The sequence below is a fragment of the Pagrus pagrus genome (genome assembly GCF_965226575.1).
Source record: "Pagrus pagrus genome assembly, chromosome: 17".
NCBI lineage: Eukaryota > Metazoa > Chordata > Actinopteri > Spariformes > Sparidae > Pagrus > Pagrus pagrus.
The window spans coordinates 28,261,352-28,274,892 of NC_140201.1; the positions used below are offsets into that span (position 1 = coordinate 28,261,352).

Below are 13,541 nucleotides of genomic sequence, written 5' to 3' on the forward strand. Positions count from 1 at the left end.
TCAACAAAGACAATGGATCATTTCCCATGGCCCAGTGACAGCCTGGGCCGTATGCCTGAGCTATACTGCTGGACTTGTATCCAGATGTCTTAATGTCTGCACTTGTTTTTAATGTAATTGTATTCCCCTGTAAAGCACTTTGAGTTGTTTGTGTCTGAATTGTGCTATACAATTAGACTTGCCTTGCCTTGTGAAAGCATAACATTATAATGATATAGTGTCTGTATTTTGGATATCTGTATGCCAGTCAGTTTAGTTGTAAAAATAACTTGAGCTATTCCCTGAAGGCAAACTTTATTAATTTTAAAAGATAAGGCAGATAATGAGCCAAGTAAGCAGTCACCACTACAGATACGTCACATTCTTCAATTCCACAATTTTGTGCAACCGATAGACATTGATGCTTTGACAACACAACAAAAACATTTACTGAAAAAGATAAAATACACATCACATCATAAAATACACACAAAGAACACAGCTAAGTTCATATTATAAAATACTGCATACATGAGACAACAGTATTTTTATAGTTTGGTTCAGAAAACGGTAAAGTAAATGTATTTCTTTATAAATTAAATCAGTTTGTTGTACATGTCTGTATTTGTACAGAACTGAACTGTATGTTTTCTTTTATGTGACTGGCTAAACAAACCATATGCAGCTTGGTTTATAACCACTCGAAAGCAAAGTCTCTCCTAAATGATGATGAATGCAGTGGAGGGAAACCCCACATGTCTAACACTGCAGTTCACAACTTGATTTTCAGTATATCTATGCATTTGTAAAAAAAAGAACACAAAACAAAAGTTGGTTTTATGAGAAACACATAGGCACAGATGACAGTGTTCCCTTCATACTGTATAAAACAGTGGATTTGAGGCCCTTGATGGCCTGGTGCAGCTCCACTTGACTGGAATGGGCCACTCTGGTGTTTGTGTGCTGCAACTCAATCATTGTTGACATTGTTACCAGTACAGATAATGCTATCACCAAATCAATTTAATGGTCAAGAAATGCCAGCTACATAAGATTTATACCTGAGGTTGAAAACTGTAAATGTTGTCTTTGAGCGTAATCTGGGTTCTGCAGTACCATATCAATGCTTTTCTGAGGCAATAGGAGAGTATATATGAAAAATGTTTTTGCCTTGTTTGTTTATTTATTACTCATGGGCAACGTATATCTTAAGTATTGACAGTAAAGCAATCACAGGAAATAAAGGCCGAGAGAGATGGGGAACAATATGCAACAAAGGTTCCTGACCCGGCATTAGAACTGGGGCCTGAGTTCTACCTTCTTTTTTAACAATTTGACCCTATAATAGCACCAAATGCCTGCTCTCCAGCTCCTCATTGGGCAAATATTAAGGTTTCCCTTATTTTGAACTATGACCAACCTTTTCCTAGGTTAAATTAATTTATAATGTTTTGAGATATCCTGGTATAAAAGGGTCACCTTAATATCACAGTAGTGACCAGTTGCTCCACTCAGAAATGTATTTGCAGTTGCAGGTGTGACCAGTTACCTGGAGCAGATTTTGTATCACTTATAATCTAAAACTACATGGCTTGGTAGATTGGCCCTGCTGACAAAACTACATTCAGCCACACATCTCAACCTTTGCAAAGATTGACAAAGAGATCAGCATCATTCAGGACACTCGGCTGGCTGTCCTGCCTCAGTCTTGGGTGCAGGACGATCCCTCAGCTGAGGTGGAGGGACAAGCCAGCAGCTCTGCAGGACAGCCTCCAGCAGCTGCCACCTTCTCCTCTGCCCGCAGACACAGCTCCTGCAGGAAGTTGGCCGTCTCCATCACAAGGTCACTTTCATCATCTAAAAGCAGAGGAAGAAAAATTATGTCTATTAAACACAATAGGGCACACTAAACTTTTAATAACACAGCAGCCTGACATGCAGCACTGGCTGAAGACTTCACTGTTCTGCTGCTGAACTGCATCATATTCAAATGACAAATAAAACACACACACGAATATGAATCTGAAGTGGATACAAATCTGTGAATAAAACTTTTTGAAACAGATTTAAAGTGGGCTATGAAAATAAACTGTTAGAGTGGTTCTATCAGTGGATGAAATACAATACAGAACTGTTTCATAGTTCCCTCAGCAGGACTTCTGTATTCAAGTGTGGATTACCAACATGCCAACTAGTGGCTTCAAAGGCCCAAGCAACATAATGTAGGCTATATAGCAACTGAGATGGCAGGTGCCCTATGAAGTAACGACTCCCTAATTTCAATATAATCTTGAGGGTTCCCTTTCAGTCAAATCATACATTAGTATTGGATAGCATTTCCCTGCATGGCCTCACCTCTTTTCACGCCATTTTTGTGTCATTGTGTCACAGTCACCCACACAGAGACCATGGTCAACAGCAGCTTTCCAAAACATATCCACATCTTGTCAAGGCCATGGCAATGTCTGTGAGCTTGCTCCTATTGTACAATTTTTTAAACTGACCCAACTGCAAGCATTTACTGCTGAATTTTCCTTCCCGGTAAACTCCAGCCACTGGCAGGTAAATACCCTAACAACTTAATTTAACATGCGACCGGAGTCAGCAGTGGCATTCATGGTTAAACAAGAAAGCCTCTGCTGGCTAGAGATTTCCACTTGGGCAGAGTTTGAAACTAGATTTCAGTCTGCAATTTTCTCGATGAATCGTCTATTGAGCAAAAGACAAGATAGAACATGGTTTTTCCTAGTATTACAGATGTCAGATTATAACATCCCCTGAACTCAAATCTTCTTCCTCTGATTCCTCTTCCAAGATTTCTCAGAGGTGACCACCTCCTTGTTGTTTCTCCCACTCTCCCACGCTGTGGGATAACAAAGTTTAAGTAGGGCAACATTTATGACACAAAGATCTGTTCCTGAATCTTCCAGAACAATCTCATATAGCACATAGAGCTAATTTTCCTCACCACTCTGTATGGTCCTCTTCATCTTGGTGCTATTTTAGCAGAGGTGGATTTGTCACCTTTTGAATAGCTTTGAGCCATATTTGATCCTCCTCAAGTGTTTGCTCCCCACGGTTTTTGTCTTTTTGGTATCTTTTGGATTTTTTCAAGTTCCCTGAAACACACCGTCGTAGGTCTGTTATTTGGTTCACTTTCTGATATGGTGGTTCGCCTGTAATGCAAAACTTGGGGCTCAGTTCTGAGTCTACTGGGCCTCAAAATCCCTTTAAGACGCTGTGGCACATCTTAAAGGAAACAACTCTATACACCGGAAGTATGGAGAGAATTTTGTTCCTTTATTATTCAATCAAATAGAATAGATTTGAAACCAAAAAAAAGATTTGAGAGCAAAAGAGAGTAAGTGGCAATCAAAAAAAATTTTTTTGAGATCGAAACAGAACAGGTTGCAATTGAAAAAAATATGAGAGAGCATATTTCTTCAACTTCAATCAAAACTAATGTTTGTAAGTAAAAACATACGACCATTTTGCTTATAAATCAGTCCTCTTTGCTTTCAAGTTAAAAACCTTTGCTAGCAAATCAGTCCTCTTTGGTTGCAAGTTCTAAAGTTTTGCTTGCGAATTCAACTGCACTTGATGGGCGGGGCCTACGCTGGTGGATGAGAGAAGAGTTTCTATTGGCTGGTTTGACCTGGCTCCAGCGCCAGCTACGCCTTCCGCATTACACCCACTTCCCCCTTGTGCTGTGCTGCTTGGAGGTAAGTTGATAGCCTGTTGTCCTTGAAACGTTTCCCATAAGTAATGAATTGCGCTATATATCGTTGGCTACAGCCTGCCGTACATTCACAACAACAACAAATGAATTATAATGCCCTGCTGCTGCAAGCACACTGATTAGCAGCAACATGGTTGTCTCTGCTTGTCATGGCCTGAGCAGAGTAGCCTAATGAGTGAGTGAAATACAGGGAGGCGTATACAACGTAGGGCTGTGATTTAAACATTTAGTGTTGCATGGTACTCGCGATGCCAAAACGTCACGGTTCCTACACAACAGTACTAGCGTGGATTACTAAATTACCGCTGAACGCGGTGCCAGTTTCCACTGTGTAGCGGGCTGCTGCTACTCCTCCCGGCTCCGTTCTCACTACAGCTGTTCTAATGTCAACAAACAAACGTGGCGAATAATTTAACAAATTCACGCACATATTTCTAACCAGCCAGCATCACTGGTCTATACAGGAGCAGCTGCGTCAGACGGTCCGACTTAAATGACACTGAATGATGCTTTTGACCTCCGAGATGTAGAATGTGTAGGCTACAGAAGAGAAACGCAGATTTCAGCACCACTGATCTGTTTGTTGACATTAGAACAGCTGTAGTGAGAACGGAGCCGGGAGGAGTAGCAGCAGCCCGCTACACAGGCACCGCGTTCAGCGGTAGTACTGTTGTGTAGGAACCGTGACGTGTTGGCACCGCGAGTACCATGCAACACTAAATGTTTAAATCACAGCCCTACGTTGTATACGCCTCCCTGTAATTCACTCACTCATTAGGCTACTCTGCTCAGGCCGTGACTAGCAGAGACAACCATGATGCTGCTAATCAGTGTGCTTGCAGCAGCAGGGCATTATAATTCATTTGTTGTTGTTGTTGTTGTTGTGAATGTACGGCAGGCTGTAGCCAACGATATATAGCGCAATTCATTACTAATGGGAAACGTTTCAATAGCAACAGGCTATCAACTTACCTCCAAATAGAGCTTATATCAGGCCCAAAAAATCAAGCCCGACCCTACCCGAACCCGTGTACGTTGTGTCCGAGCCCGGCCCGGCCCGACACATTAACTGTAATTATGAACCCGAGCCCGATTTAAACCCGACAATTTTTTAATACATGGTGTAACAGTCAGAGTTATTCAATGTCCTTTTGTTTAGTGGGTGATGTAACCTGTACGATGAAGAAGAGCAGGTGTACTTCCGCTCCCCGTGAGAAAGGATACTGCCGACAGAGCGAAGACTCCCCATTTTATTTAGTCTATATTTAGTAAAGTGTTGGTGCAAGAACCTCGGCCTGGATCGTTTGCGTGTATGCCTATAACATTAGTGCCGCAGAGACCTGGCATGGTGTGGTCAGTATTATGAATAAAAGTGCCGTGCGGAAACCCCCACATGTTGCCTGCCGTCTCTTGAGTAACTGGAAGCACCGCACTAAAGTGGACGATCACCTTCCCCTTCACCAGCCCACGTTACAGTGGGCTGTTATAACTGACGCTCTCAACTACAACTCCCAGTCTGTTTACAATTATCTTAATGAATAATGCAACAAAGACGAAGCATGTACACTGCATTGTTTGTTTATTCAGAACGGAATGGATCGCAAATGAATAAAGTAATGATTAAAAAAAAAAAAACGTACACAAATGCTTGATCAAGGGCCCGGCCCGGCCCAGGATAGTGGTGGGAAAAAAGTCCAGGCTCGGGCTTGGGCAGAGAATCTAAACTCTACCTCGAAGCAGCACAGCACAAGGGAGAAGTGGGTGTAATGAGGAAGGCGTAGCTGGCGCTGGAGCCAGGTCAAACCAGCCAATAGAAACTCTTCTCACATCCACCAGCGTAGGCCCCGCCCATCAAGTGCAGTTGAATTCGCAAGCAAAACTTTAGAACTTGCAACCAAAGAGGACTGATTTTTAAGGAAAGGTTTTTAACTTGAAAGCAAAGAGGACTGATTTATAAGCAAAATTGTCGTATGTTTTTACTTACAAACATTAGTTTTGATTGAAGTTTAAGAAATATGCTCTCTCATATTTTTTTTTTCAATTACAACCTGTTCTGTTTGGATCTCAAAAAAAAAAAATTTTGATTGCCACTTACTCTCTTTTGCTCTCAAATCTTTTTTTTGGTTTCAAATCTATTCTATTTGATTGAATAATAAAGGAACAAAATTCTCTCCATACGGAAGTAGTTATCGACAAAGACAATGGATCATTTCCCATAGCCCAGTGACAGCCTGGGCCGTATGCCTGAGCTATACTGCTGGACTTGCATCCAGTTGTCTATCTGAAACGTGCAGGTCTTTGTGGACGCTCTTTTTGATGGTTTCATGGTGGCACCATGGTTGGAGAGATCAACAGGTGCTCCTGACAATGCATCAGATATGGTATTGTACATTTTGATATTTCACTATGACGGTGAACTCTTGCAGTTTCAGTGTCCAACGATTGACTCGAGTGCTGGGTTTATGGGTTTTGAAGATCCAAACTTAAATCTGAGGTGACGAGGAGGCCATTAGATGGAAGTCAACTATATACAATGTTTACTGTTTTCATTGTATTTTATATTGCACACCATACGCAATACTCAGACATCCAAAGTAAAAAAAAATGAAATCACAAAAGAAAATTACTTGAAGTGACGACTGTAAAGAGCTCAACCCCCGGCAGGCATCAGATGACTTTGGGTCAGTGTTACAGTCCTAACATCAAACACAAGTTTTCTTTTTAGTTATTATCTTTATTCTTATTATGAATTTGCTTTTTGTGCCTTTATTACGATAGCGATAACCGGAGATTAGACAGGAATGGGGAGAGTAAGAAAGTTGGGACGGCATTCACGGAATCTAATCCCAGCCACTGCTACAGACTCAACATTTTGTGCATGCAGTGTATGCTCTACCAGGTGAGCTACCAAGGCTCCTCAAACGTGAGTTCAACACTACAATTAGTCAAAACTCTATTTCCCTTGGATCCACCTAAATGACCACCTCTGGGTCCCAGGGTCTCACTCAAAAACCTATCAACATCGTTCCCTTAAGCAAAATATAAAGAAGCTGGCTCATGCGGTCTACCTGACTGGTCCTTGAAGGCATCAGGTTGCATACAAAATACAGAGAGAGTATGGGGAACAGGGCACAGGCATCCATTCACAACATTGTGACCTACAAGTGTACAGAACAAAACTTGAGAGCACAGATAAGAGATAAGCACCTTTCAGTTCTTTCAACCTTGGAGTGTCTTTCTCCAGGTCAGCATCCTGCTCCTGCAGAGACCTGCACATCCTTTTATGGGTGAACCAGTGGAGTTTTTGGCATGTCAAGCTGCAGTAAGTCACCTAAAAGACATAGAAACAAAACATGACCTGGAAGAACATGGGGATTTGATGACGTGTTTGAACAACCATGTTTCCTCAAATACAGGCTGGACCCAAATACAGGCCCATTAAAAAATCAAGGGTGGATAAACTCCTGGATTTTGCATCACTACAGCCAAAACAGACTGCCCTCATTAAAATAAATGCAATGTAAGAAATTGCTGTAATTTCTACAGTAAAATTTTCTTGTTTTCTCAAAACTTCTTGTTTTGTCATTTTATAAAGTTTACTTGTATATTGCAATGCATCATGGGTCCAAAACAATTACAGTAGCTGACAGAATTTTTCCACAGTAATATACTGTGAAATTACAGGCAAGTTGCGCTTGACTGTAAATAATGCAGGAGTACAGGTATTTACTGTTGACATTGAATGCGTTGCACAAGGCCGTTTGAAGAAGCTTGACATGATGCCGGATTGCAGAGGAGCAGCGGCATTGTCCTCCACTCATCACTAATACGTAAGTATATTATTATAAATAGCCTACAAAATTAAAATGTGATTAAACTTGTTAACGTTAGTTTACCTAAATTGACCGTATATAAGTCTGGTGCACGCCCCAAGTTAATGTTAGCTGGCTGGAGAATTTTCAGAAAACATTTTGAACAAGCAATGCGAGGCGAAGCAGTTTAATGGTCAATCAAAGTAAAAGGGACAGTGTATATAATGTTACAATGCGACCAGACATCATTTGCGTTATCCTTCAATGTCTGTGTTGTAAAGTTAACGTCACTCAGGCATGAAGCAGACATGAAGCAGACATGAAGCAGACGGTCAGACAACTTCAGTGGGCCCCGCCGGGGTCATCCCTATGTTCCCCGGGTCCTATGTTCCCCACTTTGTATGGAACCGGGGAACATAGGACCCTTTTTTTAAAAAAAGGTCCGATGTTCCCCGCTGTTCACCCAAAGGGTCCTATGTTCCCCGCTTTGTATGGAACCGGGGAACATAGGACCCTTTTTTTAACATAGGACCCTTTTTTTAAAAAGGGTCCTATGTTCCCCACTGTTGACGGTCGATGAACAAACCAGGGAATCTCTCTCTCTCTCTCTCTCTCTCTCCAAAGTTCTGTCAGCAGCTACAATTAAAGAGCAGCTGCTGACGGCCAAGCCACGCCGTCTTGCCCTTTAAATTGAGAGCTGCAGTGCGCACAGGTAGCAGCAATATCGTTGTGTCCTTTACTCTGCTGCTTTGCTTTGCGATATAAAACCATTAGGCCAAGCTGTTACACAATCATATGTGATGAATGATGAGCCCAATAGTTGTGTTCACATGGTTAAATAGCTTTGTTGATCATGTGTAATGTGGATACCGATGGTTACACCCCGCCTTTCCGAAACCCCGCTGTTCCGAAAATAGACTTCCATTCATCGTAATGGTGGGGTTCCCCATTTTTTTCAAAGACCCCGCTATTCCGAAAAGGCTATTGGGGAAACCCCTCCATTCCGAAACCCCCCCACTCCGAACGGACACAATCAGAAAGGAAACGGAGGCTGCGCATTTATAATTTTTTCCTTTTTGTGTTCAAACGAAATACAATTAAATAAACATATAAATAAAGAAGTGCTGACACACTTATGCATTTATGTAGGCCTATACTGCCTGGCTTTGCGCACGGCGACGCTGTTGGTTCGCAGCGAGAATGTGCTGTATTGCAGCCATGGTTTCTCCCACGCGCAGACTTTTGTTAAAGAAAAGTGTAATTCAATAAAAAGGTTTTTTTCTTCTACTATTAGCCTATGTTTCTTGCGCCAGTGGTCCGCAGAGCTGAGCGCATTTCAACACTGAGCATTGTTTTATTATTTCGAAAAGTGGAGGATATAAATTTCCCTGACGCGGCTTGATCACTGAGCATTTGGTCGCTAAGAAGGCTGTTAAGAGTGGGTCAGCTCGATCTTACATTTCCTTCTTAGTGAAAGATCTTCTTAAGCTAAGAGCGACTCTGGGAAACACATCCTTCTTTCACAGCGTTCTTAAGAGCGCTCCTAAGAAGATCTTAGCACTTAAGAGCTTCTTAACGAATCTGGGAAACGCGGCCAAAGAGTACACGACCTGTGTGTGTGTGTGTGTGTGTGTGTGTCTGTGTGTGTGTCTCGTGTGCAGACGCAACTGACAAATATTTAGGATATAGACGGACAAGCAACTTAATTAATCATCATTTTATTTTTTATTATTTCCCCTCGAGCCTCTCTGACCCAGAGCCCTGTTGCGATGCATCGTCATGGAGGCCGATCAGCACCATGGACAGCTGCCGGACCTCAGCGCGTCATTTGCGCACAACGTGCACCAGTGTTACTGTAATAACACAGGGGTGGGCAACGGAACATAAAGTAGCCTACCTAGCACCCCTCAAAACAAACTCCAGTATGGTTGTTGTCCCCAGCACTTTTCCAAAATAAACTGACGCCCCACTTGTGCAGCTGTCTTGTCTGTGGATTTCACTGATCAAAATGTCATGCAGAGATTTTTTATTTTTTTTTAACTTTAGTTTCTTTTGAATTTTTGTGGGTATTATGGAGCTGTTTTGGTCCATGTTTGCAAGCCTTTTTTCCCCCTTGATTATATTTTCCAAAGTTGCAACCAGTGGGGTTGGAGTGTGTGATTGAAAACCACCACTGTCTGCTTCCCGTTCACGCATCGCTTCCTTTGGATGCCGAGACTTTGTGTTTATTAGTCTTAAAACGTGAAAAATGCCAGAACAGGAGGCGGACCCTCTACGCGGTTTTGACTACACTGTGGCGCCCACATAATTGTACTGTCTGTACATACTCCAGCATATGGATATTGTCCCAAACACTTTTCAAAATAAACTGACGATATTATAGGCCTAACGAAATTAAATTAAATTAAATTAAATCAAATCATTGAAGGCATAGACCTACGTTGCACAATGTAACAGTTATGGAAATTATGGTGGAAAAAAATAATCCTTTAATAGCTTTAATTGGACCAGTTAGGGAAAAGCGGGGAACATAGGACCCTTTCTTAGAAAAAAGGTCCTATGTTCCCCGGCAAGAGTGGGAAACATAGGACCTTTTTTTAAATAAAGGGTCCTATGTTCCCCTCTCACATACAAACCGGGGAACATAGGACCCTTTGGGTGAACAGCGGGGAACATAGGACCCGGGGAACATAGGACCCGGGGAACATAGGTACGCTCCCGGCTCCGCCAATGTGAGGCCACGCTACGGAGTCAGGTCTTTGGTGAGAACAATATTGTTTTATCTGTGTGACTGACTGTAATAATTAGTCTGCACCATTTTAGCTAACACTAGCGAACTAAAGTCAACTTAGATGAAGCTAAAGCTAGCTGACTTAACGTGACATGTATTAGCCGTATCGCCTGCAGAACAGGGGGACTGCAGACGGCCCATTATTGAACCGAAAGCCTGTAACGTAAGTCGGACGTTGTGTTATCCCGAGTTCACACACTCTTCAGTGCCGGCGTTACTACTTTCTAGACTCCATTAACATATTGTTCGATTTAAAGGGGACATATTATGCAAAACTCACTTTTTCCTTGCTTTAGTATGTATACTTTCCTATCCAGAGTGCCTCCCCACCCCTTAAGCGTGATTTTCGACCACTAAGTCAATGTTTTGTAAACTACCGGAATCAGGAATTGAGTCTCTAAACAAGCCATTTTGATTTCACCCGGATTGTTACGTAACAGTCAGGGTGATTTGAATAATCCAGCCCTCGCGCTGGGTATCTTCTCCCACACTACACCAGCTACCTGAACGAGGATCCGCCATTTTCTCGTTCTCGCTTCGCTTGTACGCGACAGCCTAACCGCTACCATGTGCAAACCGAAAGCCAAGCACTGCTGCTCTGTCGTCGGATGCACGGATCTTCATGTTTCGCTACATCGCCTCCCTACCAAAGAGGATATCAGAGCTAAGTGGCTACATTTCATTTATCAGGGAAACATCCCAGCTTCAGTGAGCAAAAGCGTTATGGTCTGTGCCAGTCACTTCACGCCGGACTGTTTCAGCAACCAGGGTCAGTATATTCAATTCAATTCAATTCAATTCAGCTTTATTTATAAAGCGCATTTCATGCACAAGGCAGACTCAATGTGCTTCACAATAGGTGTACATAGTTCTATAAAAAACAATTAGAAATCGAATAGAAAACAAGAAGAGTGCTAGTGCAAGTAAACAATCATATATGTCATTTTCAGCACATACACATATAACGCTGGCAACGCCACAGATGATGGAACTGTAAGTATTTATTTAACAGTATAGTTTGTGTTACTTTGGCCATTTAGCACATGAGCTAACGCTAACCGTCGATGTAAATATGAGGCTGAACTAACGTTACATGTGAAGTTATCAACGTTGAACACGCAGAGGAGACGGTATGAAATTGTCTCAGTTGTTAGTGGACGGTGAGCTCCTGTTCCGCCGTGAATACGCAGAGGAGATGGTATGAAATTGTCTCAGTTGTTAGTGGATGGTGAGCTGCTGTTCCGCCGTGAACATGCAGAGGAGACGGTATGAAATGGTCTGTTATTCACGGCCAGTGAGCTACGTTGATTAATTAGCATGTTGTGCTAAAGGACAGTGTGTTAGATGCCCAGGAGTAACTTGGCAGTCGTACGACTTACTGTGTGTTGGTATACACACAGCTAACGCTACAGCTAACTACGTGTAGCGTTAGCTGTAACGTTAGCTGCTGGCATGAGAGACCAGACCTGAGAGTACCAAAACATTATCTGCAGTAAAGCAATCACTACTTTGTTTTGGAGCTGGAGACAGGGGCTACCTGCTACATGTCTGCTGTGCTACTATCAGTTATATGCAGGCATGGACACAGAAAAGTTGCGTCGCGCTGTGTATTGCTTGTTGTTTTTGGTTTTTTTCAACTTTTTTGAAAGTTGCTGTGTATCACTCATTGCCTTGGTCACGCGATGCCGTCCTCACGTCTTCCGCCTGGCAGGAAGAGGTGGGCGGCGCACGCAGTAGCTCATTAGCATTAAAGGGAAAGGCACTCAAACCGGCCGCTTAGAGCAGGGCTGTGAAACTTGTGTGTAAACAACCCTGCTGTGCTCAATCCTTCGGTTTTTTCAAGGACCCATGTCAACAAGCAGAAATGAGCATAATATGTCACCTTTAACAGATAATGTTTAAATCACATTTTTACACGGCTATATTGAATGCTGCTCTCTGATTGGTCCATCGCTGCATTCTACGGTCCGTTATTTCTGTATAATGACCGTTGTCAAATATAACAGACTGTTGCTAGGGACGGCGCTCTGATCCGCCGTGGCAACATACAGCAACATAAGCAAGACAGCTGGACTTTCAACGCGTTACACCAACCACAGCATAAAAAGCACCCCTGTCCAGCTCCTCTCTCAGGCCGGCCTTGAAAGTGAAAGTGAAAGTGAAAACTTTACCGACTTCAGTGTACTCACATCCCTTTGACATGATTTTTTGAGTTTAAAAAAAGGGTAAGTTAGCAATTATTCACCTAATTGCTTTTTATTCCAATGCAGAACCACTTCCTTGTGTAATAATGGCAGACATTTTGAAAGTAGTTCTACATTAGGATAAACTGAGCATTTAGGTGAATTAACTGCAAATGAGACTCAGACAAGTTTTAAATAAGTCACTTTGTTGTGAAAACAGAGTCATAGCAATAGTTGGTTCGCGTTTATGGTCACAAGGCTGTACGAGTTGCCAACCAGTAATGAAGTAGTTGCATGGTCATAGCCTTGGGCATAGAGTCCTTTAATTGGAGATCTCCTGACCAGCCCAACAACAACAGCAGCAGCAAACTGGGACAATTACCAAAGAACATTTTAAACCACAACAAACATGCCAAAACATGTTTAGTGTTCCACAACAAAATACATATTAAATTAATTTTTAGTGATTTTTATTTTACCCGCTTTATGGTGCCGTCAGACCACTCCTTACTTCGGAACAATTTTGTATATGACAGACTATTACTATAGACTAGGGTTTCTCAACGGGGGCGGTACCGCCCCCCAGTGGGCGCTCTAAACATTGTGGGGGGCGCTGGGAGCGTGAGGGGGGGCGCCAGTAAATTCTACTGAGCTACATGTTATGAGATCGGTGTGTGTCCTTTTAAGAGCGAGAGCGGTGTATGTGTGTGTGCGTGTGTGTGGACGAGAGAGGTGAGCGAGCGAGAGGAAAAAGTGTATCTTAACGTTCAGATATTGTTTCATAAAAATAAAGCTGCTGTCTGAGACGAAGAACCCGAGTCTGCTGCTTCCACTGCTGCGTAAAAGGGAAGACCGCGGTAATAAATAAATAAAGTGAGCCGCTGTTTGATTTTCGTTGCGCCCGAACTAGAGTAACTACGGTAGGCACGGTCCTTGAGCAAAGTGAAGGTCCTAAAAGATACATAAAGCCTGTGTGCTTTTACTGAAGAAATGTGAAGGTCCTAAAAGATACATAAAGCCTGCGTGCTTTTACTGAA

General features: G+C 42.5%; 1 protein-coding gene across 2 annotated transcripts in view; it reads right to left on the reverse strand.

Moving 5' to 3' along the window:
- Nucleotides 1-287: 287 nt before the first annotated feature.
- Nucleotides 288-13,541, reverse strand: part of LOC311272472 (ankyrin repeat and MYND domain-containing protein 2-like) — a 72,787-nt gene continuing 59,533 nt past the window's right edge. For both annotated transcript variants that reach the window (XM_084378908.1, XM_084378907.1), the window contains exons 10-11: nt 6,926-7,049; nt 288-1,836 (exon numbers count right to left, since the gene is read on the reverse strand). In XM_084378908.1, the coding sequence (XP_084235034.1) occupies nt 1,682-1,836; nt 6,926-7,049 (279 nt within the window). In that variant the 3' untranslated portion in view covers nt 288-1,681. The remainder of the gene's footprint in view (nt 1,837-6,925; nt 7,050-13,541) is intronic.